The sequence below is a fragment of the Lepisosteus oculatus genome, chromosome 28, assembly GCF_040954835.1.
Source record: "Lepisosteus oculatus isolate fLepOcu1 chromosome 28, fLepOcu1.hap2, whole genome shotgun sequence".
Taxonomy (NCBI): domain Eukaryota; kingdom Metazoa; phylum Chordata; class Actinopteri; order Semionotiformes; family Lepisosteidae; genus Lepisosteus; species Lepisosteus oculatus.
In genome coordinates, this window is record NC_090723.1 from 422,400 (window position 1) to 450,147 (window position 27,748).

The following is a 27,748-nucleotide window of genomic DNA, read 5'->3' on the forward strand; positions in this document are numbered from 1 at the left end:
CCAGGAACGAGGATCACTGGTCTAATGGCTCCTACAAGGCAGCCACTCCAACAGAAGCTTGTTTCTCCAGTTCTAATGTGCATCACTAGTCATTAGGACACCACAGATAATGAATTCATAAATAATGAATTTATGCCATTAAAGCTGATGGACCCAGCTCCAGTCCTACAAACTGCTGGACAGGGGTATTTGAGGACCAACATTTGGCTCCTCTGCCTTAAAATCTTGGGTGAGGTTACCAGCTCCTGTGGCTGTGCTGGGAGTGTTTGAGCTTGAAAACGCCTGAAGCTCAGTGATTCTATCCTCGGAGCTGGCTGATGGAGGGTACTTCTTTTGCAAACCTCGGCTCCCTATTTTGATCCCTGTGGGAAAGGTGCATAATCTCAAACCAAAAATGTCATTACAGGTATCACAAAGTTAGAACGCAATGAAGTTCTAGGTGTAAGCTTTTAATCTAAAACAAACTCTAGAACAGGGGTCATCACACCCACACACCAAAGAGCAATTTTACCCATACACTCTTATAACTATCATCACATTTTTCATGATTAACTATTCTTGGTAAGAATTTGCCTCAACCCACATAATTGTGGTAAACTGCACTTGGCAAAACGTAGAATAGAGCATCGCAGCTTTGAACTGGGCATCAGATCAGTCCCCTAGCTGCTGCTGCATCCTGCTCAGCCCTGGCAAGGCCTCCCAAGCCCCTGGTCCATATTTCCTGTACAGGCGAACACAGGTGAGCTGGGCTGAGAACAGGCTTCCAACAGAGACAGACTTTCACCTGAAATTCACCTCAAGTGTTCCCTGTCTGCCCAAGTGATTATGATAAACATACCAGGTCAATGATTAACTGCAGATAAGTTTCCATACAGAGTGTCCATTGTATTATTTCTGCCTGAAGGCTAAGTGAAAATCTTGTTTAATAAACTCTCCTATCTGGAATGTTTTTTTGTGAGACAATTTCTAGTCTTAGTCTTTTCCAGAGTAAGAGTAATAATCACACAGAACTCCACGGAGTAACATAAAATTTAGCAGTTTTTATTCATGTCGTCTGACTGCGTTGATCAGTAGACACTGAGCAAGGACTGGAAACCAGATTGAAGCTGTGCTCCAACGTTGGGAGAAGCAGGTCCCAGAGTTAAAGTGCTGCGTAAGAGCGCAGGAGTTGCCTTCGGAGACGACCACTAAGATCCGCTCAGACTGTGTATCTCAGTTAATACTCCTGGAATGTCATTCACAAACAGCTATAGAAAAACATTTCACAATAAAACATTCAGAATCTGAGTAAAGAAACCAGTGAATTACTCTACATGATTCTGTGTTGGAATCACTCAAGGAGAGAATTCAATAATATAAAACTGTTAAATGATACTTTTACAGTCAAAGTAGGACGTTACCTGAAATGGTTACTCCACTTTACCAGCATCATGGTACAGGAACAGAAATCAACTGTATTCAGTTGTATACAATTTGTCCTTTTTTAAGAGGGAAGATGTGCTGCATCATTATTGAAATCTGCATGGAATGTGAACTGGGAGAAGGGTGGTTAATTTTACAAGGAAAGATAGGGAACTCCTTCCTCCAGATACAAGACAAAGAAATGTTGATTCAGATCCACAGTGTAGAGTAGTAGCAACTAGGGACATTTTTTTCCATTAAAATCATGACGGCATTCTCAAACTCATCTTAATTTGAAGAAAGGCCACAATTTGTTCTGCCTTGAACACTGGAAAGCTCTTATCAGTATACTGAGAGGGAATACAAGTGTCAGCAGTACAGCTGTAGCTTCACCATGTGGACATTTGTGAATATGCAGGTAGGTAGAAAACATTTTTCAGCAAATATAAAAAAATATACACCTCCTTATTATAAAATTAAACAAAAACTGTCCTGTAAGCATGAAGAGTTTTACGATGATTCTGGACGAGCTTGTTGATCCAGCAGTAGAAAGGTCCATTTTCCTTTAGAAAGAGTCTCACTCTACTTACTGGATTCAATTCCGAAGGACTTCAGCACGTCCAGCACGTTACTGAGATATGTGGCATCTGGGTAGCCGTTCCTAGGGAGGAGAGTTAAGTGGGATTAGTTACAGTGGGTACATATACTAGGAGACAAATGAACACTTTTTTTCCACAACACAGCGTGCCACTGCTTATCCAGTGCAGAGTTTATGACACAAAATGTAGATGAGAACATCAGACTGATTTTTTCATCTATGTTCATGCTTTTCATACCAGATATACACAGCCTAGTTTGACTGCAACTTGTCAAGCATGGGGACAGGTTTACAATGCCAAGGGCAGGGCCTGTCTACATTTTTCTGTCTAATTACAATTTTGCAGCTCAGCCCTGGTGATCCCTTGCTGTAAGGGGCCTGCTGTGCCTATCTCATTCTTATTCCTTCTTTTTTCAGTAACTGTTTCATCCTCAGATGTGCTGAATAAGCAGTGACCCCCGAACCAGGGGACACGGGTGCATTTCAAATGGAGAACAGAGGCACTTTTATCCAGAAATGGCTGTAAGAGTGTGGAACATGCTGCTCAGCTAAGTGTTGAAACCGATATCTAATTTATAGATATGTTTGGGATTTGAAATCACTGGATCAATTAGCTACTAAAAACCTAATAAGCTAAATGGACCAAAGTGCCTCCTCGCATGTGTAAATGTTCGATAAATGATTGTTTTGTGTTTAAGACTTTTACAGGCCTGAGGCCTGACAGAGATGAAAGCAATGTAAAAGCTCAGTCTAAGTGTTAAGCAGACTGAGAGCACAGAAACCCTGCAGACAGGACACTAACGTGTCGCAGGTCACCATTTCAGGAAGAGGGCTGGCTGGAGAATTCTGGGTAAAGCATGCTGGTCAAGAAAGCTCCAGTAGGTTCTATTCTACCCATAATCCTGCAGCAGTAGCCACTCCCTCCACACAAACGTACCCTGACTTTCCTCCTTCCATCTTGGTCTTGTGAGGAATTCTGCCCCACATCACCCTGTCCTCTGTCTTCCCTGCTCTGATTGTGAAGGTCAGACCCTGCTCGAAGGCCTTCTTCAGCAGAGAAAGCAGCTTCTTCCCCTTGGGGTTTAAAGGCAGGTAAGCATCAAAAGCTCCTCCCGAGAATGGGGAGCCAGGGTTAGGGTGGCCTTCCTTTGGAAAAGAGGGAAAAAAAAGTCTGAGTAGAAACCAAAAGGAATTTGATGTACCCTTGCACTTAACTTGCACTCCAAATTTCCCAAATTTCTTAATAAAATAAAAATGATTTATTGTTAAGCTGCGCTTTTTTTGTCTGTGAAGCCTCCTATAAATTCTAATGAAGACTCACTCAGTATGGAACATCGTAGCTGATATGTTAGAGTGAATTCATTATTTTAAGATGCATGAAGTCAATTCGTATGTCTGTAGTTGCACTGGATCTTGCAAATGCTACACTCAGGTTTATCTGGGAAATGAGCTTACTTTGTGCTCCAGAAGAAATAGCCCCTGAAATCATTTTTGAAGGCTCTGTGTCAGGAAGACTACAGAATAGGCAGATAAGTAATCAATTGTGTTTTACAAAGTCTCCTGTGGAAATATGTATTGATATATTTTACAGGATGGCTGGAACATGTGGCTTTTCTTATCCCTGGAAAGCCTGATTTTTCTACAACCACATGCTAAACATCAGCCCAGGTAAAGACTTGTTTCACACAGTTTGGACTAATTTTCTGTTGACCCTCTGAACAGCCTTACCCCTTGAATGCCATCAGGAATGATGTAGGTGATCTTTAACGTCATGTCTCTGGGATGTCCACTCAGACTGGTGGACAACTCTGTGTAGGTCATGGAGCCTTTGATGCCAACTGCGCTGGGCTGAGCACAAACTCTACAGCTGGTATGGATCTTCAGTTGGCAGTCTATGCAGAGTAAAATACCACATTTTGTCCTGGACACACTGCTATTTTGGCACTGTATGCAGGTCTCAGTGGGCACCACGCAAGCTTGGGCATCCTGTGTCTTGGTAGAGCTCTGCAGGGGAAGCTTGGCACCTGGACTTTCTGTGCCTGGATCACTAGGGGAGCCCTGGCATTGCTGACGGGTGCTGGGATCTCTCAGGTTTCCTAAATCACACTCCTTGCTCTGCAGACCCATCTTCTGGGCACTGTACGCCCATGTAGGCAGCGACTGCAACCCGCTGTCAGTCTTATTACCCATCTTGGGCACCTCCATGAGCCTTGAGTGGGTTTCAGATAAGGTCCTGTTAGTATTCAGGGTTTTTATTGTCAGGGCGGCCTCTCCATCCACTGTGCCTCTTCTCAATTTCTGTGTGACATTAGAGTCTTTCTGTGTTGACATGCTGTTCCTGTCCTTCTTAGCTAAAGAATGATTTTTACCCTTCAGAGTTGAATTGTAGTGGTCCTGATGTTGTTCCTCAACCCACGTCTCCTGGGTGTTGTCCTTCATCTCGTCTTGAGTGGAAGCCTTCAGCTCTTTCTCTGTCTGCAACGTCAGGTCATGTGATGAATGTTCCGAGTGATCTGTTGAGAAGAGGGCAGAGTTCGCTGGTCTGTGCTGGCTGAGACTACCATTGTTGGAGCTGTGTTTTCTGGAGGCAGACTCCAGGTCCTTCAAATATGCCTCCACCTTGGTCTGGCTGGACTGGATCTCGTCTTCATGTGTGTCCACTACAGAGGAGAGGGAAGCTGCAGTGGGGTAGGCTTCTGAGACGGATCGCTGGGATTTTAAACTTCCTGCACTGAAAACCTCTTTAAGTGTATAGGTCACCAGCACACACAACTCCTTGGGGCCCCAGACACGGACACTGCAATCACTTGTCACTATTTTTATTTTTTCATATTTGTTTTTTAGTTCCTTGCAAAACATCTCCAAAGTTTCATCCTTCGGATGTGTAACGCCCAGCTGTGAAAGGCTGACCTCAGTGCTGGTGAGGTCCATTTCCACCACTGAGCACAGCCTCTGCAACTCCTGTTTGCACAAGCTGAGCTTCAGCTGGTCCAGCCCCAGCAGAAGCAGCTTTATGGAGCCTTTTTCTTTGCTCTCCTTTATCTGAATGCCTGACGTCATACTGGCGATGTGATCACTGTAGGCATCTTTCACATAAACCCACACAACTTCAGAGACAAACAATTGTGCTGTAGGGGAATCTTCTTTTCCAGGGCTGCTGCTACTGTTTCTGTTTTGCCTTGTTGGTATGTTGTTCAGACCAGCCGGTTTCCGGTCCTCTTTAGATGTAATCCTTCCCGAGAAGCTGTTGGACCGCTGCACCAGAGGCTTGAACTCAAAGTTGTGTGAGGTGGTGGTGAGGGCTCTGTCATTCAGCACCTCGCCACCTGCAAACAGGTCCATGTGGTGGAAGGTGCTCGATGCAGCAGCTCCCTGAACAGCCTTCACAGGTCCTGTGGCTCTGACTGTTGTGCCACTTTGGAAGGGGCGGCGGTCTTTGATTCTACTGCCGGCAGAAGAAGACTCATATTTCTTGAAAAGTACGTCTTCACTTGTCCGGTCGGGGCCTTTGAGATCTCTCAGGTAGAACCCTCCGCTTGAAAAGGCTTGACTTCCTTGGGAGGCAAAATCCCTGGAGAACATATGAGCCCCTTCACTTGGCCCCAGCCGGGAGAAGAGGTCATCGTCACCAAGCACCTTGCTTTTCCACACAGGCTCCTTGCAGCTATTGAAATTGGCAGCCAATCTATAATCTTTGCCACCATCGGGTTTACCAGAGCCTCCTAGCTTGGGATGTTTGTCATTTTTATTGTCCAGGGAGGTCCTGGTAGGCAAGAGTGCAGAAGGGTTACCAGAGTCATATTTTCCAATGCTTCCTTGCTTCATCTGGATATTCAGCAAGAATTGCTTGGCTTCTGACACATCGCTGGAGCTGCCTATGATGTATATGTAGGTCTCATCTTCGCTCAGAAGGATCTTGGGATAGCGAAACTGTAGGATTTCGCAACACAATTTGCTCTCGGTAATATCCTCCTTCAGGATCTGCTCTTTGCGTAGCGTGTTCTCATACTCCTGGTACAGACTTCTCAGATCCCAGTGGGCTTCCTGTAAGCTTTCCATGCTTGCCAAATTTTCTAGGCTGGACTGTAAGAACAAGGTGGTCACGTCTTTGGTGCTAATATCCACCACCTCCACTTTATGCTTGCAAAGGATTTGCTTGTATTTCTCCTCACCGTGCTTCTGAATGTACTTGTAAATATCGGAGTCCATCATCAAGCTAAAATCCTCCGAAGCCTCTGTGGCATGTCTTGTGCTGTCCAGATGCCCAGCCCCAGTAGACTCAGGACAGAGCGGGCTGGGACTCCTGGGAACCGGGAATGGAGCACGCTCCTTCATCTTGTTCTCCTTCTTCCTTTCAGCCTTCTGGGAATGGTCTTCCTGCCCAGTAGGACCTGGGCTCTTCTCGCTCGTCTTGAGGACCGGGGATTTAGCAGGCTCAGATGTTTGCAGAAGGCTCAGCACTTCGTTGGCAAGGTCCTGAATGTCAGAGAAGCGACCTTTGACAGTGCACAGCTCTTCTCTCTGGTCAAAGCTGAACTGCACGTCCACAAAGTTCTTCTTGAGAGTCCTCATCGTGGCTCTGCCAGCAGGCAGCCTGCCGTAGTCCACAGTCATAGCCACCTGCAGGAAGATCTGGGAAAGACACAGGAAGAGAATACCATAAAGGGTGAATCTTTCATTCATTCTTCGGGCTTAATATTTTACGGCATTCAATGTTTTCTTTCCCAGTCTAGATTTGTAACACCGAAACAAGTTCTATAGCCAAATGATTAATTAGGCCAATTTAGTAAGACCGGACAACAGCTTGCTCATTTCAAGCTCATTTACCCATCATTCCTGGTGAGGGGTGTGGCAACCCAACCCTATTCCAAGCACGGGGCACAAGAAGCGATTACACCCTGGTGGGGACAGTGTAGGACCACATAGATACATAGACATACAGCAAAACATATAGAGGCATCAATTAACCTACAGAAACTGTAGCACCTAGAGAGCATGCAAACTTGCATAGAAGGATCAGAATGTATAGAAAATACCTATTTCAAGTTACTTTTGAATAATATATTTTTTCTTTCCATATCTTTCTGCAGCCCAGCAACAAGTTCTAATAGTTTTTCCCTGTCACAGACCTTAATAAATACAAACTATTTTTGTCATTGTAATAGGTTTGTATTATGGAACTTAAAATTAAGTATTTTTATTGCAGTAAGTTTAACATCACCTTTAAGTCAACGGAAATAGCACCTTATCAGGCATTTCAGAAAAATGCATTGTAATTGTTATTTAGAAAATTTGCTTCTGGGAAATTCTTTCAGTCCCTGTAGACAGCCCATTAGTAAATTAACTCATCCACATATTCAGAGTTATTCTTAATGTCCAACACTATCACTGCATTAAGAGCACAATTTACTGATTCAATAAGATCATCTTGGCGGTAATGACTTTTTCTGAGTTTTTGAACCACTTCTTTCTAAGAGACAGACCTTGCAGGGCTGTAATCACCAGGCTGTAATGATCTTGCTTCATACTCCTTACATACGATGACAGAAGATTGTTGTCAAACCTTAAATCAATTCATGAAATCATCTGTGCAGGTGAATGTAAGTTCATAAGTAAGCATTCTTTTATAAATCAAGCTACATTTATTTCCCTTGACAAGCATGTGCCTTTGTTGAGATCATGCACACTGATTACTACGCGTTTCCAAAGGAATCCGATTTCTAATGACTGACATCTTGTGGCATTACTGGAGAAGCAGAATGTGCTCTAAATGTGGAAGTTGGCTTGGATACATTAATTTACTTTCCTTCTGCACCATCTCATAATTACACTGCAGTGCACTCTCAGAAGCTATTTTTTAGGTGGAATAGTTAGCAAATTAAAAAACCAGGAGCAGCAGCCAAGAATCAATCTGAACACTCATCAAGAAACCTGGGAGGGGCTCTTACCTCATCTGGGCTGACATCACTGCTGGGAAGGCTCACGGTCACTTCATACTGCTGGTCACTCACAGCTAGAATGTGCTTCCCTCGACTGCAAACCCTCTGGGCCACTAAACAAACAAGTCCAATTCATTTATACCACACAAACCACTCTGGGGCCTAGAATGCCCACCTAAGGCACATCAGATAGTACAGTTCAAAATACCATTTAGTCCTTTTCATGCATGCTGTTACAGAATTTTAAAGGTTACAATTATGCCTCTGTTCTTGACAAACAAGGACTATCATCACAGTCAGCACCGACATATACAATTACTATTAATTAGACTGCAGCACTGCAGACCTAACACTACAAAATGGTGACATTAATCGCAGTAAGAATCTGCTTGTATTTCTGTTTGTGTACTGCTGTCACATTAAGGCCAACATAAAATCTGAACCCTGACCCCTTTGTCACTCACAACTTTCAAACTCTGCACTTGACTCTAGCTCTCAGTTTGACAGAAGTTGGGTTTTAACAGCGGGGTCAGAACTGTGATTCCCTCTGGGTCGAAGTACGTCTTCCTGAGAGCTCAGGGGCCTGTGTTCCCCAGCTGTGTCCCGCCCTGCACTCGCCTTCACTGTCTTCGAAGGTGATGAGGGCTGTGGTGGAGGAGTCGTCTGGTATCGTGATGCCGATTATTTCGCCGCCTCCGTTCCGAGTCCTTAAGAAGTGGATGGCCAGCTTGTCTGCCAGCCTTTCCTTGGAAACGCCAGCGGGCAAGCCAGTCACCTGCACCGTCCTCCTTTCCTCTGCCATCTGCAACACAGCACCAGCTCAGCTGCCGCAGCAGGGAACACCGAGACTACCCTCCAGGTTTTCTCTTCCTACTGAAGACACAGCAAGTTCAGTTTATATTCATGCAGTGTTTCCAACTATCAAATTTTCATCCACTATGTTCCTAGCCAGGAATCAAACACAAGACCAAGTCCTTTGTGCTTGCCTGTCGAATTCTTAAATCAACCTTCTAAATGCTGTGTGATCAATGTGCTTTTATCCTCTTCAGAACACAAAGAATATGAACATGAACTTGGGAGTGTTAAAGACTGTGTTTGGCAAGACTGTCAAGGCTGGTCTGGATACAGATATAAATCAAAATCAAATGTTTTGTTTACCTCAGTTGTTAGTCCAAGCCTGGGAAACCTGTTTGCATAAACTCTACCTTCTTGAGTGCATCCACTCCACTAGCCAACCAAACCCCCATCTATCACCCACACGTCTGATTATAACTCCTGCCTGGGCTGCACGCAGCCCCCAGTCTCAAACTGAAATCAAAGCTGCTCTGAAAAAGCAGGATTTATTGGAGAATTTTGTTTGTTTGTTTGTTTGTTTGTTTGTTTTACTTATCTATTCCTGAATGAAGACATCCTAAGGTAGAAAAGAGAATTAGATACCATGATGTCCAGCGAGGAACTCCGCCCAGACATTTAAGGAATATGAAAAGTTTAAATGTGAAAAAATGCAGAAATATTTCTCAAGTGGTGCTTCAACTGAAAATGATGCATCATTCTTTACAGTTCAGATGCATTATAGGAAGACATGTTTAGGTGTAATTTCTTATAAAACCAATGCAGTATTGGTGGAAGAACCACAATCCTTTTTGCACACTACTCATCCTCTCCTACTGGCTCTGTGGATCTCACAGTGCACCCCAAAGAACACTGTTCCTTCCCCTCCTGCAGGCTGAGGATACAGAAACACAAACTGGAGACCCTTGGCTTCCAATCTTTCTACAAGTACATTTTGCAGGGATAGAAAACCAAAGGGGAATATGTTCATCTATCCTGAGGGTGAAAGCAATTCTACAGGACTCAGAGAACAAAACGTACCAAAAGAATGAAGACAGGAAACCCAACAGAATGAACAACAGGAAGCTCTCCTGCACTGAGGTGCAGCTCTGAAGTCTTCAGAAGGTAAGGTGTTCTTTCTAAATCAACAAAGTGAGATGAGATGATTATTCTTTAGGTACACACTGCTTCCCACACACCAATACGTGAGGAATTTGTTTTTTTCATAAATATTCATGAATATTTGGCAAATGGGAATGATTATCTGTTCCTCCACATGTTATTTTAACCCTGCGATTAAAAAACAACAAAACCTTGACCAAATACACAAAGCTCAGGCGCTGCCAGTGGGCTTGTAGGTTTTTATTTTGTTTAAAGCATCTCTCTTGGAATCAATGAGGTGTTCATGAAAGTGAGGCTGAAAGGGTGAACCATGGCATGAGGACAGTTTTTCTGCTTGATGCAGGGTCAAGACAGAAGTTCCTTCTCAAACCCCACTGTCCAAGCAAACTGCTTGATCCAGAGATCCAGATCTCTGACCAACTGCCAGCAAACAAAAGGAGCTAAAAACCACCACATGGCCTCCTCTAGACTGTCGCCTTTCTGATGTCCAACTGCACCGTTCCAAAGATCAACCTTGACGTCGTGAGCCGCAGCCCCAAGCTGTGTGGCAGTGCTCTGACAGAGCCTCATGAGAACCCAGGCCAACACACCACCCCATGTGCATGATAAAGCACCTGCTCACTTCACATCTGGCGTTCTCTTACATGGGTTCTTAAGCACTGAAAGAACAGATTTTAGTTTGTGGCCATATTTTCAGCTTATCATTCAGAATAAAATGGGAGGTGGTGATTCAGTAGTGTCCAGCTGCCAGACGGGTATTGCTGTTGGCTAGGATCACAGAAGCACATTATCAAATTGTACTTATAGGACATTAAGAGATTTGTTTATTCAGAAGAGTTAAATAACAGAGAATTTCTTCAAGGGATTATTCAACCCCTTCAAATGTCTCATTTTGCTGAATCACAAATGATGTATACGGGCTTAAACATTTTTTGGATTTTTTGTTGCGAAAATGTTTATAATGCATTTCTTCTGAAATTTTAGAGCGCTAGCCTGTGCTCTGTTCTTTCATATTTGTACCGGCTTTACAATGATGGACACTTAAGTATTTTAGAGTGTTTATAGTTTACAGAGTTTATACTTCTCTCTCATCTTTTGCTTATTGCATTTTTATTATAAATCGTATTACAATGATTCTAACATTAAAGGTGCTGTAGAAAATAAAACAATGACTATTTATGATTATTTATTTAAGATATGAAAGAAATTGATGATTTCCCATTTGAAGCACAGCATAAAACTCTCTCCATTCTTGATAGCCTACAACCCTCTGCTGGCCACCTTAAGAAGTAGCCAAAGTACACAAGAGGCATTTACAGTAATGTACACATGGATAAAGGGGTGTGCTTCCACCTGACGAATGACTTTTCTATCATAAAATAAGGCAATTCCTGCAATTCTTTCTGCTCCTTTAAGTGTTCCAGTATGAAGAATAGTGTCGATAGAAGCAAATTGTGTAAATTGCATTCAATGTTTCACAAATCAGTTTACTCTGAACCAAGTTCCCCCGCCTGAAGAAAGATGTTTCTCAGTGCCCTGAAGCACTGGGACCTGTAACCAGCAGGCTGTGGTTTCAAGTCCTGAGTGGGACACTGCTCCTGCCGAAACGCACATCTGGCTGAGTGTGAATATAATTTATTTTGGACCGAATCGCCCGTCAAATACATATAACAATATGAAGGACATATCCCTGAAATGTACTAAACATTCTATCTGAATTCAGATAGGTGTTGTCTAAGCTGTCTAATGTATACGCAAATGCATTTTATTAATTCACTGGAATTTGTACTTCCGGTAGTAGAAGGGGGGTTACGCTATTATTTACAGTTATTTAAAGTACACTAATGGCGAAACCTTCACCTGCGACAGCTGAGCCAAGTATTCGTGGACACCATGAACAGGGAACTAAATGGGAACTGATTTACTGTCAGACTAAAACGTTTGTAAAATGAAGAGGTCCGCTTAGACCTCTTACATACAGTACTAAAATATCTTATTATTATGGTAAAATAACGACGTGCAATGTGGCACAAGAGCACCGTTACCAATATATAAGTTTACTGTGGTGGTGAAAATCGTGTACGAACTGACGCACATCATATTCAGAAAGGTCATTGGTTGTTTAATTAGCGTTTCCTATCTCTGGGCATCAATCACATTCAAGTTAAATATATTTTTCCTTCATGCATCCCAGCCATTTGGAACCTTGCCTTGCTGATCCCTGAGCAAGTGCCCTTTATACCGCAATCAATCACGGTTCCGTTTGCGATCAGATTATTGATGAGTTAGTAACAGTGAGACGTTTCGCCGCGGACCGTTAACCTCGAGGCGTTATCTCGTGTTTTGGTTTTGATTCCCTTTCGATACCATTAGCTCATTAGTCGAGTTTAAACAGAGGAAAGACCTAATTTCCACGTTTTCTCCTGAAACGCAACTGAACACATGCACAGGCGGACAATATGCTAGTACATGTGTTGTCGACGTAGAGTGTTTATCGCATCGTACTTGTTACTCCAGTGCAGAAACAAAGCCTTTCGCATCGCCGAGGAGACGTGGGTGTCAAAAACTGTTCACAAAAAGGTTAAGGAAGTCCGCAGCGCTGCAGCACTTCGGAAAATGGCGAAATTATCCGCGTCTGCCGAGACTGGGTTCATGTGCGTGGGGAGAAACATGTTTTCGTAGAGAAATAAACACTTTCTATTTAATCTGCAAATTCCGAGCTTACCTTAATGTCCTTTTCCTATGCGACCGAGGAAAACACATTTACTTTCAGAAAAAGAAAGCGAAACACTTGAGCTCGGACCTGTGCGCTGCTTGAACAGTAGGCGGCGCTCTAGTGACACAGCAGTTATGGGTGTCTGGTTCCCGGGCCTCTATCCTTTAAAGGAGCTATTATGTTATCTAACAATTTATAAATACTAAGTGAAGGGAAACGGCAACAAAAAAAACATTCCTAACATATGCGGAAAGCAACCGGCATCACCATATACGTAGCTGTGCTGTACGTATAGAAAGTCGAAAATTCGTTATATTTTATCTTCCTTTATTTAGATAATCAGTGGACAACACAAACGGAGAAAGGAGAAAATCTAATAGATTGTTGCCTGTCTAGGGATTGTGAAGTTTATATATATAGATATCTAATATCCCTGCAACACAAATTCGCCTTCTTGTGCAGAATATCGTGCGGCCGGACTGCGCATGTGCGACTCAAGTCGCCTTGCGCATGCGCGCTGCGGCGAGGGTGAATATATAGTGTCCGTGCATCTTTCTCTCTCTATATATTCCGAATAGGTTAATGAGCACACACACAGAAGTGCTTCTCAGATCCTTTTTGGAATAAAATTGCGGTTTCATTGATTATTTATTACTTAACGGACCAGTTTGTCCTACTGCACTGCAGAGCTAAGCATCTGGATTTTAATGCAAAGCGGTAGTCTTTGAAAACGAAAACTATTTTTTTCTTTTTATTGCGGTATCCTGTTAAACATTAAATTTTCATCCCTGTAATGTAGGTTTTCTTAGATCTCATTTTGCTTCATCCGTTTTTTTGACAATCTTCTGAAGTCGTGCTGATGAAATGACTAATTTCATTGTGTTCATTGTCAAAGTATTGTAGCGTTTTCGGGTTCACGTGGGTATGCGCCCTTGCCGCTGCCGCCTCAAGTCACCCCCCCCCCCACTGTCGGGGACTCGAACCCGGGCGTCACTCAACAGGGACCCGGAGAGATCTCCCCTCAGCCCAGCGGCTGCGCTCCTGCTATTCACAGGGAAGGGCGGTGACGTCACCGCGCTGGTAAGCCGGCTCGAACAACCTGCAATGTCCGCCGTATGCGTTACAATACTACAGAGAGAGCTAAAATAGCTAACGTTTCAAAATAATTTATTTTACTAAACCCTTACGTAAGGAGTATAAGTGGAACTGACTGCAAGCCCTAAATACTGCGAATAACTACTCTGAGGTGTCGGTCACTTCATAATGAAACACGCTTTTTTATGTTGTCAAGATTGTTTATTAAGCATAAAACTAAAGGAAGCTGGTAAAGGCATGCTTTTTCATCGTCTTTCTGGAATCCAAAGAGAGTAGCAGCATAATGGTATCTTATACATTCAGGTTGAAGGAGACAAACAGCGGAAAGCAATTTCAGGCGAGTCCTGTCATGACTGCTAACCGCGTGACTAGACGGGCAGCGACTGGTGACGAAAAGAAATGGATAAAAAAGCGGTCTTATTTGTGACTTGGAGTTCTCTGATCTGGTGTGTAACTGGACAATTACTTAGAGTACAGGTCCTTATTCCCCTTATCTTAAAACTGCATCTGAGAAAAATCATGAGCGCCGTTTGAAAAAGAAGTGAGAAGATCACACAGCCGCTGCCCAGTCCTGTTGTATAGCACACATAAACCTGGTTAATATCCAATAAGAGCTGTAGAACCGCTTGAAAGTTTCACTATAGCCTCCCTAGTTGCGGCGCATTTTTATCGTGCTCGTATGGAGACACTAGCTCCTCTTGCCGCAGGTGCGGACGACCCTGGGGTCAGAGGTCGCGGTCAGACGCTGAGCCTGGCCCTCGCGCAGCGCCGGATGCGGCCGCTCTGGCCGATGAGCCACAGCACGCCGTCGTCGTAGGACAGGCTCCTGGACACCTCGCTGCTCAGCAGCCGCAGCCAGTAGTGTCCAACGGGGTTCCGGGAGGTGACGCCGTGCCTGCGGGACACAGAGACGGGAGAGCGGCTGAGGACACCGCTTGTGAGCTCTTTCCCGCAGAATAGCGAGCTTTGAGCGGCGCCCTGTGTGCTTCCTGAGGCGTGGAGCCTGCTGTCCCACTCACCGTGCAGGACCTCGCAGGTACCTTAGCAATCAGTTACCATTATGACGCCATCTTGTAAAACACCTGTCAATTGTATAGAGTTTAACGGTTTCATTGTCACAGAGTAACCAAAGTTAGTTTGTGGGAACAGGTGTCAGACACTGTATGGTCTGTCTACACAGTATAGTGTCTCCTTAAGGCTCGGTGTGTTTCTGTCCTTTTCCCTTTTCTGGCTTAGCAGTGAGAATTTCGTGATTGTTAAAGGGCAGTTACATATATAGGATGAGTCTCTTGTCTGGTCTGTGAGTGCTCTGGTGGTTCTGGGGAAATAAAGGACTGTTGTGGTATTTAGGGATCACTGTCCGTGATGCGTGCAATGGTAATGGACAATCCTTTCCATCTTTTTCACTTGTCTTGGCCGTGTTTCCAAACCCCGGGACATGTTCTAGCAGCTCTGTGCTCTAATATGTGCAGTGAAGCTCAGACAGCGCTCATGCCGTGTTGAGCACCGGCCAGCCAGGACGGAAGGGGTACACATCTGAAACCGCAGGCTGGTGAGCTGGAGCCGAGCGGCGGGGCTTCACCGTACCTCTGGTAGACGATGCCGTTGGTGCTCAGCCCGAACACGCTGCCGTCGGCGCCCACCTCGATCCTGGCCATGTGCCCACTCACTTGGGAGGCGTGGATGTCGGTCTGGGTGGTGTTCTCGCCGCTGGAGCAGTAGCTGCGGGAGACGCCCGTCAGCACGAAGACCTGGCTGTCCCCGCTCACCCCCCAGCAGGAGTACGGCCCGCAGGAGAGGTAGTCCAGCTTCACGGGGATCTTCGTCCAGGGAGGCGGGACGGTCTGGCGCTGGGGGGCGGCCGGATCGGTGCTCAGGCAGAAGGCGCTGTTGCAGGAGCTGACGCCGGCAATAAAACCTTCGCCCCCGAGGTCGATTTGCTTAAGATTCCCTGCGAAACAGGTAATCATATTCTTTCCCTATTCTAGAAAAGTACCACTTACTCCCTGTCCACCAGAAAGACGATTTCAAAGAGCTGCTCCTGGTCTTTATGGCTCTAAAAGAGAAGGGTCCCTCCTACCTCACTGACCTGCTCTTCTTCAAACCTCACCGCGGTCGTGAAGATCAGGTCAGTGTGATCTGCTGCAGGTCCCCAGACCAGGTGACCCTGCTTCCCTGTCATCTCAGACAAGATCTTAAAACCCTTCTGTACCGGCAAGGCCATCAACCTCTGATACTGTGAAGTGTCTGATTTCCTATCTTCCTCCTTCTTAGTCATTTTTAAGTTCCTTGACTTCTTCTTTAGCTTTCTGTTATGTGAAGGACATTGAGATAAAATTAGGTTACAGTAATAAAGTGCTGGCCAGGAAATCATTTGAATGGGGGCTCCTAGGTGGCTGAAGCTGTAAAGCATGCTGGATGGCAGGATGTGTCACAACCTGAGGCCAGGGTGTGTCTGTCGCTGAGACTCAGTTTCAGCAGCATGCTTAAGATCAGTGAAAACTGTGGCCTGCTGCCCCCAAACCAGGCTCTTCCAGGTCTGCTCTCACAGCTGAGTCTTGTGAAGCTCTACAAGCCTTCGCCTCACAACGAGCCTCTCCGTTCTCCATTAATCAAAACAAATTCACAGCTCTTCAGCAACTGGTGTGATGCGTTGAAGAAATAAACATTTCATTCACAACATGAAAGCCAACAGCTCCTTCCCTAACAAATCCACACATTTGTGTACTTCCTTCTACTTTGAAATACCAGGCAAGCATTCGTTTAGTTCTTATTTTTGGAAGGAATCCCTCCTGTCCAACAGCAAGAGATCTGAGGCCTGGCAGTGTGACGTGAGAGGCGGAGGACAGGAGCTACGTACCGTCCGTGCGGACCCAGCTGCCGTTCACCAGCGTCTGGATGCTGTTATTGGTGTCGACGCCCCAGACTCCCCCTGTCCCAACCGTGATGTGCCTGAGCAGACCCTCCACGCGGGCCCAGCACCCGCCGGTGTACCTGACGATCCTGTTATCGAACTCCAGGCCGTACACCTGCCCGGCCCCCGCGTCAATCTGCCTCAGGAGGCCCGCCATCAGCCTGCACTTAAACACCTCGCTGTCCGACGGCAGACATCCTGCAAGAGAAGAGCGTGCTGATGTGGCTTCATCGCTTCCACCCCAACGGTCAGCCATAGGTCTGCACAGGGAGATTGCAACAGAGCGCATTCATGCACAGTCAAGCCATGCTTAATCCAGGCAAGGTGTCCTAAACTCCAGCCCAAACCGAAAAACCACGACAAACATCCAACCATTTTCTATTTGCTCTATCCAATTGAGGCACAAGGGGGAGCTGGAGTCTAACCTGGCAGAGCAATGGGCACAAACCCTGTCAGTCCATCATAGAGCACATCCAGATACAAACACCGACGCACACACGTCCAGATTGTGAAGGTGGATAGAGTCCTGCTGATAGCATCACTGGCCTCATTGAGTAGTTTTGGGATTTTGTATTTTTATTCTGGCCAAACACATGGGATTCAGAACAGCAGCCCAGACCCTGCGCAGCTCCCGTGCTCAAGACGCTGACTGGAGCCCAGGTGTATCCCTGCCGCTGTGGCAGAACCCCAGGGCCCGGAAGGTCTCGGAATCAGCTGAGCTCCAGCAGCAGGCTCAAGGTCTTCACCCCACTCTCTCCCACAAGAAGGGACCCGCATAATCCTGAACTCAAGACCAAAGGACTGGTCTAGAGCTTGTACAACACATCAGATTCATGACAAGAACTTAGAATATGGACTTTCCAAACAGACGGAGCTGGAGAATGACGTGAAACTGTTACATTAAAAAATCTTTCTGTCAGTGTCAAATGGATTTCATTTGTTCCCTGGCAGGCTCTTACCTTAATTCTTTCCACTACAAATAAGATTTTTATATTTCATCTTAGCTTTACAATGTTTTCTTAGGTTGCAGCCCTGAGTGGTTAGGTCAGAAATTCTTGCTGTGGATGTCTTATTTGTCTCTCTGTGTAAGATGTTTACAATTGTGAAAAAAATGCTATAATTTAAGTTGAAAAATCATTTTGAGTCTTTCAGATGCAGGGATGCATGCCCCTGTTAATAGCTGATGTTTAACACCTGTAAGAGGAAAGCAAGACTTTAAAAATCTTGAAGGCTTTAGATGAAGAACTGTAAACTCAGCTGGATTATAGATCAGCCAATGGTGTTGAATTGAGCAGGACTGCTACATCCCATGAGATTGGTCCCTCAATGACTACATTTTGAGCTCTCATCATCTAGCAGAAAAAAGCAGGTGAATGAATCAGCTCCCCAAATGATTATTCTATGAGACCTCAATGGAAAAAAATGAAAGAAAATGTTCAACAGTAAATCAAGCCATCTGTTCTAGGTTGTTCAATAAGATTAAACAATTCTGTGTCTAGAGATGTAGATAAGTAAAAAAAGAAGATGAGATAATATTTTAAATGTTATTTTGTCAGTAACCAGCCAGCTTAGATTTGAATTTAGCCAAAACAGACTTTGTCAGGTCTTTGAAACATTTACATAGACCTCATGTCTGGATACAGACTCATACTCCCTTGGGAAAGATATGTAAACCAGGCTGAAAGACAGAGAAGCTGGCCTCCGTAATTATGTATATTCATATATGGAAACAATCTTGTTGCTGTTCTTCGGTGTTCTGTTCACCAGCCCATTGCCAGCTGATTGCGTTTTGGCAGCTTCCAAACGGAGGTTTTGAGGGATGAGGCGAAAAGCACAGCTCCGTGCCTCGGTGTCAGCGAGGAGCGGGAAACTCTGGAATCAGAGTGTCTGCCAGTCGGAAATTGTGGTTGAGAGTGAAAGTTTCAAAATATACGTGATCCCATCCTGTTCCAAGCTCTTTGTAGTTGGAGGACACGGATACTGTTCATTTTCGTCTTCGGAAGCTGTAAGACTGTTTTTCATCATAAGAAAGATCCTTAATGGAAGTTCTTAACAGACATTTAGGTGAGATGATGACAACCAAGCATTTCTCCCCAGCTGTTTGAAATCATGATCATTCCCACTGCCGTTCTCAGAGCTGTCTGTATCAACTGCTAGTCCCTCTCTTGTCACTAATCCTCTCCTGCACCCTGTCCCCGCTGCCCTCGGTCCCCTCCGCTCTGCTGGGGTCTCAGCCGGCCTCTGGCAGCCCTGGGGCTGGCCCTCAGCTAAGCGGCTCAAATCACAGCAGAAGCAGTTTCAACGCTCTGTCTGAACCTGTGGCCACTGCAGTGTTACCCATCGTCCAGCCCACAGCAATGCTTCATACAAGCCCAAGCCATGCCATTAAATACCAGGCCATTAATTCATTCAGATGCTTTACTGAGTGTGTTTCTGTTTGATAACTGCAGTATTTGTGCAATGTGTCTCTATGATTATTAATTCCAAATCAGCCTCTGCACTCCTGTAGTGGGTTTTAAATGGAGTGTGTGTCTTACAGAAAGTCGCTCAACCTCTGTTCTGCAGCTAGGTAGCAAATATAGAGCCCTCTCTCCTTGATTTGCCACTGGTTCCTTTGTGCACTGATGAGTCTCTTCATACCACTTTGAACAGAAAAACTTAGCTAAACATCTGAACATAAACCAGGGATGTCAGACTCAGTTCCAGGACGGCCTGGTGTTTTCTGGAATTTGTCTAACTTGAGTAGCCAATTAAACAATTAACCTAACAAATTTCTTCATTACATACATAAAGAGTTTTTCTAAAGATGTTTTACAGATAATTGCACAACAAATGTACTTAAGTAGAAACACAGTTACCTATAAAGCACCTTCAAGCCTGACTTTATTTAATAAATATTATTCATAAATATTTATACATTATTTATTTATTTATTTCAGTTCTCTCAAATTTAGATGAGAATCTGATAAGAAAATCTCAGATAAAGGTTGTAAAGTATCTGAAGGTCTAAAATAAATTACTTTTAGGAATTCCTGTCAAAATGTTAGTGAAGAAAATAGATAAAGTTACCTAAAATCACAGTTTACTGTTACAAAAGTTAGTAATTGGTAAAACTTAATTAGGACACACAGGCTCTCATCCTGCACATTTTGAGACTCACAACGGTGTAAACGTCCCCTCTCTTACCCAGACAGGTGCCCACGAGCAGGAGCTGAAGAGCGCAGGAGACCCTCATGTCTGCAGGAGCCCAGCGAACTCCACGCTGCATGCGGACACACTTTTTATAGACCTTTCCTGCCCCCCAAGAGGGGGATGAAATGCACAGCTTCCAATTTGCAAGCGAACAACGCTCCAGGATGATTCCACTGGGGGGGGGAATTTGCATCTTGAAATTAGGACAGGAAATATTTCATTAATTTCAGGGGGCCAGGGTGGTGAATGCCTCTGTAGCTCTGCTTTTCCTAATATTAAAATTCCAATTTTCCTAATAGTAAAATTCATACGTCCAAAGTGAATAGACATGCAATAGGAGCACAGGACGGAAAATTAGGGTATCCCAGCTAATGTATATTGTTGTAACAACATTTCCAAATGTTGCCGCAAAGTTGCGGTTCAGTAATGTTGTCAGCAATATTTTACAGCATTGTTTTCCAATGTTTTCCAATGATGCTGTGTGTGAATTCCGCATAACCAAACATGTAGCAGCCTTACAAACACTTAAGACATTTGCTGTTTGTATATATTTTTAGATGTTACTTGGTGATGTATTCTGCAGGTACTTAGATGTTAGAATATAACTGAATCCAAGCTGACAAGTGAATGTTGCAGCAACATTGTGTCGGTGCGTTACTTTGGCTGCAACGTCACTGTGCAGAATGCATAAAGAGCCATTGCCCGGGAGTCTTTTTTTGTGATGTAGCAACAGTATTGTTTGGTTCAGTTATGTTGTTTAGAAGGTGGATTTGTTTTATAGAAAAACAATTTGGTAACTATGTCACAAAAAAGCTTGAAAACTCTAATGACAAAATTGAACCTTCAAAATTAAGAGAGAAAATGTTTTACTAGATCTGAACCATTGAAGCATTTAATTGGGTCAGATGCTGGGAAATTTAAAAATGAACTTAGATTGAAAAGTGAGAGACCATCTTTGATGATGTTGCTTTTTCTGTTAGAAAATAGACAGATGATATATTAAAATTGTACAATGCACTAGCAAGACCTCATTAAGAATGTATTGCAGAGCCGGTAGAGGCACTTAATTATCCTCTTGATTGTCTGAGTCATTCTCTCCCAGCTCCTTAGGTCCTGGTGCTTTGACACAGACAACTGTATCTTTAATGGAGAAAATGAATTGAGTAATCAGTAAAATTACACTTCGGAATAGTCCTAAGCATGTGTAATTTAGATGGTTATAGGGTTAATTGTTTAACTGACATCTCAAGTAGGAACAAAAAAGGCACACAGTCTCACAGTCATACTCTAACCCCAAAACAAAATATTTTTAACCAGCCATAGAACTGTCTTTTATTGAACAGAACTGAAATAGCCGTATTGAAATCATATATATTCTTAGGCATACACTAGAATCTTCATTGGAAAAGAAGAATATGAGAATAGCTCTACAAATAAACAATAGAATGTATGGTAAGTGTGATCTTGTGTTTTCCAGTATTGTTGCTAGTTCCTTGCTAGTTCTGAAAATAAAGTTTGTTATGAGTGGAAAAAGAAGCACTCAAGTTAGCAGTCAATGATCACAGACAACACAATTGTGTAGATCCTTTATTGGAGTTTGCACAGATTTGGACATGGAGCACCAGCTCTTAACTTCTTGCTGCTAAGGGACCATCATCAAATCATTGCCTTTCTTGAAGTTTGTATACAAGCAAGAGCTCGTCTGTAAATAAACACAGTGTATGCTCCCCAAAACATTCTGACTGCGAGACTGCACAGGTGTCCATCTTGGCCATGATCCCAGCCATTCCCTAGACTGTGTCGTGTGAGTGTACTTTAATGACACAGTATAGTAATTCTGGTGGGGTTAGGGGCGTCAATGTGGGAGGATTTAGAAATCCTGCTCGACATTTAACGTTTCCAGCCCCCCCACCACAGCGGTGGTACAGCCAGTAAGCACCAGGGCTTTGCTGAGCATGGCTCCTAGGTGGAGGGTCATCACTGATCTCCTTCCCTCTGTGCTCCTGTCCGGACCTCACTGTACACAGCTTGCTCCGCATTCCGATGCACCAGGTTCACATACACAGGGTCTTCTTCTCTCCTGTCGGCCTCCGTCGCCTCAGGGACAAGTGGCGGGGACACCCAGATCGTGGAGTACACAATCTGCCGAGTCTGAGGACACCAAGCACAAAGAATCCGGAACTAGAATGTTATTTATTTTTATAGAAAGCTCAATTATTTTTTTTTAGTTTGAGAGTTCTTGAAACTCACCTGAGTGACATCAATTCGGTACCTTATGGGCTGCTGACCAGCTGTAAAAGAGATGCAGGAGTGAGACCTGGGTCAGCTCTGTGTGGACTTCTGCACACATGACAAGGAATGACACCCAGCTACATTCTGAGGCATAAAGGAATGTCCTCCTCACAAAAATTCAGTTCTGAAGGAACTAATGCTATTTTTTTAAATATACTTTATTCAAAGCATGATGATTATTTAAATAATAATGTCATAATGTATCCATATTGTGACACAATTTCAGCTCATAATTTGAACTCACTTTTGTGAATTTCAGTAATAAGTGGGGAGGAATTTGTAGTACATCAGACTTTTCATACCAACCTAACTGCCCAGTACTGTTTCTGATTTGAGGCAGTTGCCTCCTGTGCTGGGGGCCACTGGGGAATGGAGACAGTGATGTAATCAATCACTGAGAAGTGCAGGCAGTGTAAAGGAAGTCACTTTTAAAAAATGAATCCATTACAGTTATAAGTTACCCTTGTAAGGGATTCCTTTTGTAAATTAATAAGTTGCTTGTAAATTGATTTTAAATAGTTGTGTATTATTTACATAGTATGTCAGCTGGCTCACAGAGAGCTGGAAACTGGAATAAGTGTAGTGGATTTTCATGTTCCTGGTCTTCCACAGCCCAGTGTCAGAATGTAAAACAGGCCATGGGGACATGCACTTGCTGGCCAGAAAATTAGAAGCCTACCCAAATATATGTGAATTGAAAGAATTAGATTGAATAATATGTGGCAATTAAACATGTTCTGCTCAAACCAATGCTATCCTGTTAACGCCTGAGGGTGAGATAAGAATGACGGAGTGTGAAATTGAACTTCATATTCCACTGGTTCCACCAGTTTGTCATGGGTCTGTTCTGGCCTGGAGCAGTGTTGTACAGTAAGTCTGACATTGACAGTGCCTCCCACTGAGAGGTTGGAAGATTTCATTAGAGGTTTCTAATGCTGGCTTAGAGCAGTGCAGAATCTCACGTACGCTGAGGGAGTTAACATGTTAATCTTGTTGTGTGGGATTTCTAAAAAAATGCATATTTCCTGCCAAAATAATACTTTCCCAGAAACACACTTGCAATGCAATGTTTACTGAGGTCCCCCCTAAAGCCCTGTTACTGAAAGGACTGAGCTGACTTGTAGTGGGGGTGCTGTAGTGAGCCCCAAACCAGCACTGCTGGCCATTACCCACAATGCCAATGACCTCTCCTGCTGCGAATCACCAGTCCCAGCACAGCCAGCGCTATGGTGATGCCCAGCACAGCCAGGACCAGGGCTGTGGTGGCATGGCTGCGGTGATGCCTCTGGGCAGATTCTGTGGGGACAGAGAGAGGGAGTCCTGCAGCACTTAGAGGGAGCCAGGGGAAATATTTCTCATCTGCAGATGATCTCATGTCACATGCACAACACAGAAAGCCAAAAATCTAAATAAGATCCAGACAATGCTATTCTGTTCTGAGCAATCAGTGTGTTGTCTGTCGATTACTGTTAGCTGAGTTAGCATTTAACAGAATCCAACCAGGTGACTGAAGGTTTTCTGTGATGCAGAAGGGTAAAAGCTGGGTAAGGTTTAGTAAAGCACTGTGCATTCCTGGTGTGATCAATATCTAATGGTGTATGGGAAAGGATCAAGTAAGGAACAAGTAGTTTTAGTCCACGCTGAAGAATCTGCAGACTCAGCAGCAGAAATGCTGTATTTCTCCTTTCTGTTTTTCAGCGTGGAATTAACCCTTACTTGTTCCTTTTGAGCGAATGCACACTGACATACCTCCCCACTTGGATTCATGGAAAATCCTGGAAACGTTAAGGCTGGTATAAACATTTCACATCTACCTCTACCAGAAAACTGCCAATTCGGTGCTGAGCTTTTGCTAAGAAGAGGCACCATGGTCTAGCAGAGACAGAATAAGGGTGGAACCACTGGTAGGAGGCTAAGCAGGGGACTGCATGCTGCAGGGAGACAAAGGGCTGAGAAACAGTAATCTTAAAACTAGTCAGGGCACTGCTCACGAGCTGAGCTCTGCAGGGTGCCCTGAATTCAGCAATGCAATATGAACAACACACCAAGAGATCTGACCTTTGACCTTGAGATGAAAAGTCCTGTGGAAGAGGTAGGTTCCGTTAGTCCACTCGCAACGGTACCGGCCTGCCTGAGCTGGAGAAGGAGTCCACATCGGGTGCTCATATCTCCTCGACCCTCTGGTCCCATTGGGGACCAGTTCCATAGTGCAGCCTGTTATGTGTGCTAGCAGATCTCCTCTGCACCAAGTCGAACTGCCCTCAAACTGGACCTCCAGAACCAGTTCCCTGTCAGACCCTGCAGGACCCAGCCTGTACCAGAGCACAGTTCTATGGGAGCTAGTGTTCCAGGCCCAGGTTCTGGTAGTGCTCCAGTCAGGATCCAGGCAGTCCAGTGATAAGGGCCGTGTTACAGGGATCTCCACCAGCTCTGTGAGAAAGAAACAGAAACCAAGTCCAATCAGCCCTGAAGCACCGCTGGGCACCCTGAGCTAAGTGATGATGCTCCAAATACTCTTTCCAAAACCTGCAACTGTGTCCTTCAGACAGCTTGTCAAAATCTGAAAAGGTGCAACTAAAGAAGTACAGGATTTCAATGCGTTGTGCCCTGCAGACGAGACCTTCATCAGCAGCAGCTGGTCTACCACTAGGCCGCGTCTCACCTTCAATGGTCAGGGACACCTGCTCCTGAAGTGTCCCGTCAGGGAAGATGGTGAAGATGCAGCTGTAGTTGCCGCTGTCCCCGAGTCGGCTCCTGGCGATGGATAGCGAGGTCTCCCACAGCCCGCCGGACCTGTTCCACAGCAACAGTCTCCCGCCCCAGTCGCCGGTGGGATAGCTGGTGCCAAAAATGGGGTTAAAAACAGCCACGGCTCTTCCCCCTCGCTCCCAGGATAGCTGGACCACGGTCATGGGCTGCTCGGCCGCCCGCAGCGAGCAGCTGAGGGTGACATTCTGCCCCAGGTAACCCACAGCCTGGCTCTGTGCTGCCACATGAGGTGGGACGCCCCCTGTTGGAAAGAAAAAGCAGCTCAGGTAATCTAAAGGACCTCCACTTACAGTAACATGACAGGTGACTGCTGGAGCCTTTATCAAGACATCTCTCAAGGGATAAAGTTTAAAACATAGTCGTAAAATCAAAAAGTATCACATTGTACAGGACTCATGTTTGCTCTGGCTTACTGTTTTTAAATGCAGAAGCTCCCATCTGCACGGACAGGGATTCCCAACGATTCCTCCTTACAGGAGGCTTTCAGAATCCGCTAGGCCTTTGGGAAATCCGAGAGAACTCCACCCAATTTTCCAAAACTACTTAGGGGTGAAAAAAATTCAACAGCATGGCTGGGTAATTTGTTCCCAACACATACAATTTGTTGTGTAAAGATATGCTTTATACTTTTACAATTACTTTCGGAAAATGTTTCAGAAATGTTTGCCCTGGAGGTTTTGATAGTCAACCTACGTTGTAATTTGGCCCTTGCACTTGTGATCACACTTGTGTTTCTGCTTCAGCTTCTAGCTGAAGGCATTCAAAGCCTGGTGGCCCACAGACATTTGTCCATTGCTGCAGACTAATCCAGTCACTTGTCTCAGAGTCAGTAGAGTGACTTTACTAGAAGTTATAAAAATAACTCTTTTGTCCTTGTCTAAGGGAGATAAAGGGTTTTCTGATATTGCTGTGTTAACCAAACACAAAAACTGTTCTCACCACAAGAGAAACTTTTTTTATTTATCTGGTAAAGAATGACTCATGCAGCTAGTCAGTTTTTTTCTTTGTTTCTTCCACAATTCAAACTTGAAAGTTTCATTTGTGTCACAGCACGAGATGGCTCTCCTGGATTCCTGTTATTTGGTCCTTATTTGGGTTTTTATCCTTTTCTTTATATTCAGGCTGTTTCTCCAGCCTGTGTTTTGTAGTGTTCTGGATCCAGACTGTAAATAGCCAAGCAGTGATTAAACCTGAACCGGTTTCACTTTCAGCTACTGTACATGGGAAAGGCTATTTTCATGGCCAGCATAACCCTTTGCATTAGCATTGGAACTGAGACGGCAGAACGGTGCATCACCATGTGAGTCATGTGTGTCGGTGTCCAACCTGGATCCCCAGGGATTCATTCTGGCCCAGGTCTCAGTTGCTTGACTGTGACAACAGTCCATTTGTTTTGTCCAATTCAATCTGGATCTCAAGCTCTTGACTAAAGACATGACAGATTGCAGGTCTCAAGAGGGGGTGAGAACCGCATGCAAACATGATAGTGTCTGATCACCAGGCAGCACCAAACTCTTACTGTGCACACTGACCGCGTGGCTCGCTCGCTCCCTGGGGGGGCTCTGTTTCTCCCGCTTCGCTCCCTGGCCGCGCCGGAGCAGGGCTGAGTGCGGTTCAGCTCGGTTTGGGCAGCACTTCGCCCTCTCTCGTGCTTCACTCTCGCCTTCAGACAGTTCTTCTCCTCTTTGCATGTTCATTTGCTTAAACCCTGGGCTGGGTGTTTTGACAACAGTGTTATTCCGTATTAACCTCTCCTGAGTGACGTGTTTACCTTGCATTGAGAATGTTTACTGTGGTAAATATGCAAGATATTTTAACAGTGGTTTGCCATTATTAAAACATGCATTCCCTGCAATGCTTTCATAACTAGCAACTCCTCACTGTGCGCTGCATGCTTTTACTATCATTTTACCAGGTTTGACTATACTTTACATTGCTTTTACCTTGACATACAACCCTGGGTTTTGACCAGTCATCCATGTACATCTCAGGTGACCAGACAGTTTTCCCGATAGCGGCGCAGTTCGCTCTTTTGGGCAGCCGAAGCGAAGCAACGTCTCTTACCTGCTCTCAGCACACAGCACAGGGCCAGGAGAAAGCAGACAGCCATGATCACACAGCTCAACACAACTGTGTCTCCAAGCAGTAAGCTTGGCTTCTTAACATTCTTCCCACTTCTGCTTTCCATTCACACTGGGTTCAGCCTTGTGGAGTTTCACTTCTACAGCCCACATGAGCGAGACCTGGCCAGTACAACGTCTCTCCATGTTTTTACAGTGCTGGAGCAGATCTTGAGAACTGACAGAGAGATGTCTTCTTTGTTTGGCTTCCAGCACCTGCGTTGCTCCGGAGTCAGTGAGCTCTGAATGCTAGTCCAACAGTATATCAGTTTCTTTTGGATTCGATTTATTACATTGTGACGTTGAATATGTACTGTGCAGTGTATGCCAGCCTTACTAGGTACCAGGAATCCTTTCTGTTGTGATGATTGTAATCAAACATGGTACCCAGCAATATTTTCCCTGTGTGAAATTCTCCCGGCACAGTTTCATATAACAAGGTGGTGAAGAAATCTGGGACAAAATCAAACGTATATTTTTTAAAATATGTCACTAACTTCAAAGTCACTTTGTCATTCTGTCATGCTTTGTTGTGATAATATCCACCTGGAACCATTTATATACCTATACATTCATTTTAGCCAATGGAATCTGTGTTTTATACGGAAACTCCATACCACCTGAAAGCTTTTTTTGTGAGCTGCTTGTGATAACAGCATCTGTCAATAGTCAATAGTGAATCATCGCCCATGGCAGTTTCTGTCCAGGAGGGGGCGCCACCAGTTTAATATCAAAGGGAAATTGGAGCAGGCCATGTCC

The 27,748-nt window shown here is 44.5% G+C and overlaps 3 protein-coding genes and 1 long non-coding RNA gene across 14 annotated transcripts; 1 reads left to right on the forward strand and 3 right to left on the reverse strand.

Moving 5' to 3' along the window:
- Positions 1 to 185: 185 nt before the first annotated feature.
- On the reverse strand, positions 186 to 12,717 carry LOC107079254 (uncharacterized). Of its 7 annotated transcripts, none has more exons than XR_001480204.2 (8): positions 12,617 to 12,717; positions 9,811 to 9,908; positions 8,557 to 8,740; positions 7,948 to 8,051; positions 3,728 to 6,631; positions 2,937 to 3,145; positions 1,401 to 2,062; positions 186 to 362 (listed from the first exon to the last, which is right to left on the reverse strand). XR_001480204.2 is itself a non-coding variant. In XM_015362009.2 (7 exons), exons 3-7 carry the CDS (start codon positions 8,738 to 8,740, stop codon positions 1,984 to 1,986), a joined length of 3,480 nt encoding a protein of 1,159 aa, XP_015217495.2. In that variant the 5' UTR covers positions 9,811 to 9,908; positions 12,617 to 12,717; the 3' UTR covers positions 1,021 to 1,983. The 7 variants fall into 7 exon arrangements, 5 of the variants coding, with proteins under 5 accessions (XP_015217495.2, XP_015217497.2, XP_015217496.2 ...); XR_011183886.1 differs by lacking the exon at positions 186 to 362 and adding an exon at positions 1,021 to 1,247; XM_015362009.2 differs by lacking the exon at positions 186 to 362 and having other exon boundaries at positions 1,021 to 2,062.
- On the forward strand, positions 12,290 to 21,399 carry LOC138225454 (uncharacterized). 2 transcript variants are annotated; one of them, XR_011183888.1, is made up of 4 exons: positions 12,290 to 13,687; positions 14,410 to 14,738; positions 15,150 to 15,664; positions 19,807 to 21,399. It is a non-coding gene; the product is annotated as an uncharacterized lncRNA (long non-coding RNA). The 2 variants fall into 2 exon arrangements; XR_011183887.1 differs by lacking the exon at positions 15,150 to 15,664 and having other exon boundaries at positions 12,880 to 13,687.
- LOC107079256 (fish-egg lectin-like) lies at positions 13,882 to 19,893 on the reverse strand. The gene is made up of 4 exons (XM_015362020.2): positions 19,803 to 19,893; positions 16,563 to 16,814; positions 15,290 to 15,653; positions 13,882 to 14,597 (listed from the first exon to the last, which is right to left on the reverse strand). Exons 1-4 carry the CDS (start codon positions 19,882 to 19,884, stop codon positions 14,441 to 14,443), a joined length of 855 nt encoding a protein of 284 aa, XP_015217506.2. The 5' UTR covers positions 19,885 to 19,893; the 3' UTR covers positions 13,882 to 14,440.
- LOC107079255 (uncharacterized) lies at positions 21,383 to 27,015 on the reverse strand. Of its 4 annotated transcripts, none has more exons than XM_015362017.2 (6): positions 26,934 to 27,015; positions 24,763 to 25,110; positions 24,159 to 24,530; positions 23,274 to 23,396; positions 22,059 to 22,099; positions 21,383 to 21,959 (listed from the first exon to the last, which is right to left on the reverse strand). In XM_015362017.2, exons 1-6 carry the CDS (start codon positions 26,977 to 26,979, stop codon positions 21,786 to 21,788), a joined length of 1,104 nt encoding a protein of 367 aa, XP_015217503.1. In that variant the 5' UTR covers positions 26,980 to 27,015; the 3' UTR covers positions 21,383 to 21,785. The 4 variants fall into 4 exon arrangements, with proteins under 4 accessions (XP_015217503.1, XP_015217500.1, XP_015217505.1 ...); XM_015362014.2 differs by having other exon boundaries at positions 21,383 to 21,989; XM_015362019.2 differs by lacking the exon at positions 23,274 to 23,396.
- Positions 27,016 to 27,748: the final 733 nt, after the last annotated feature.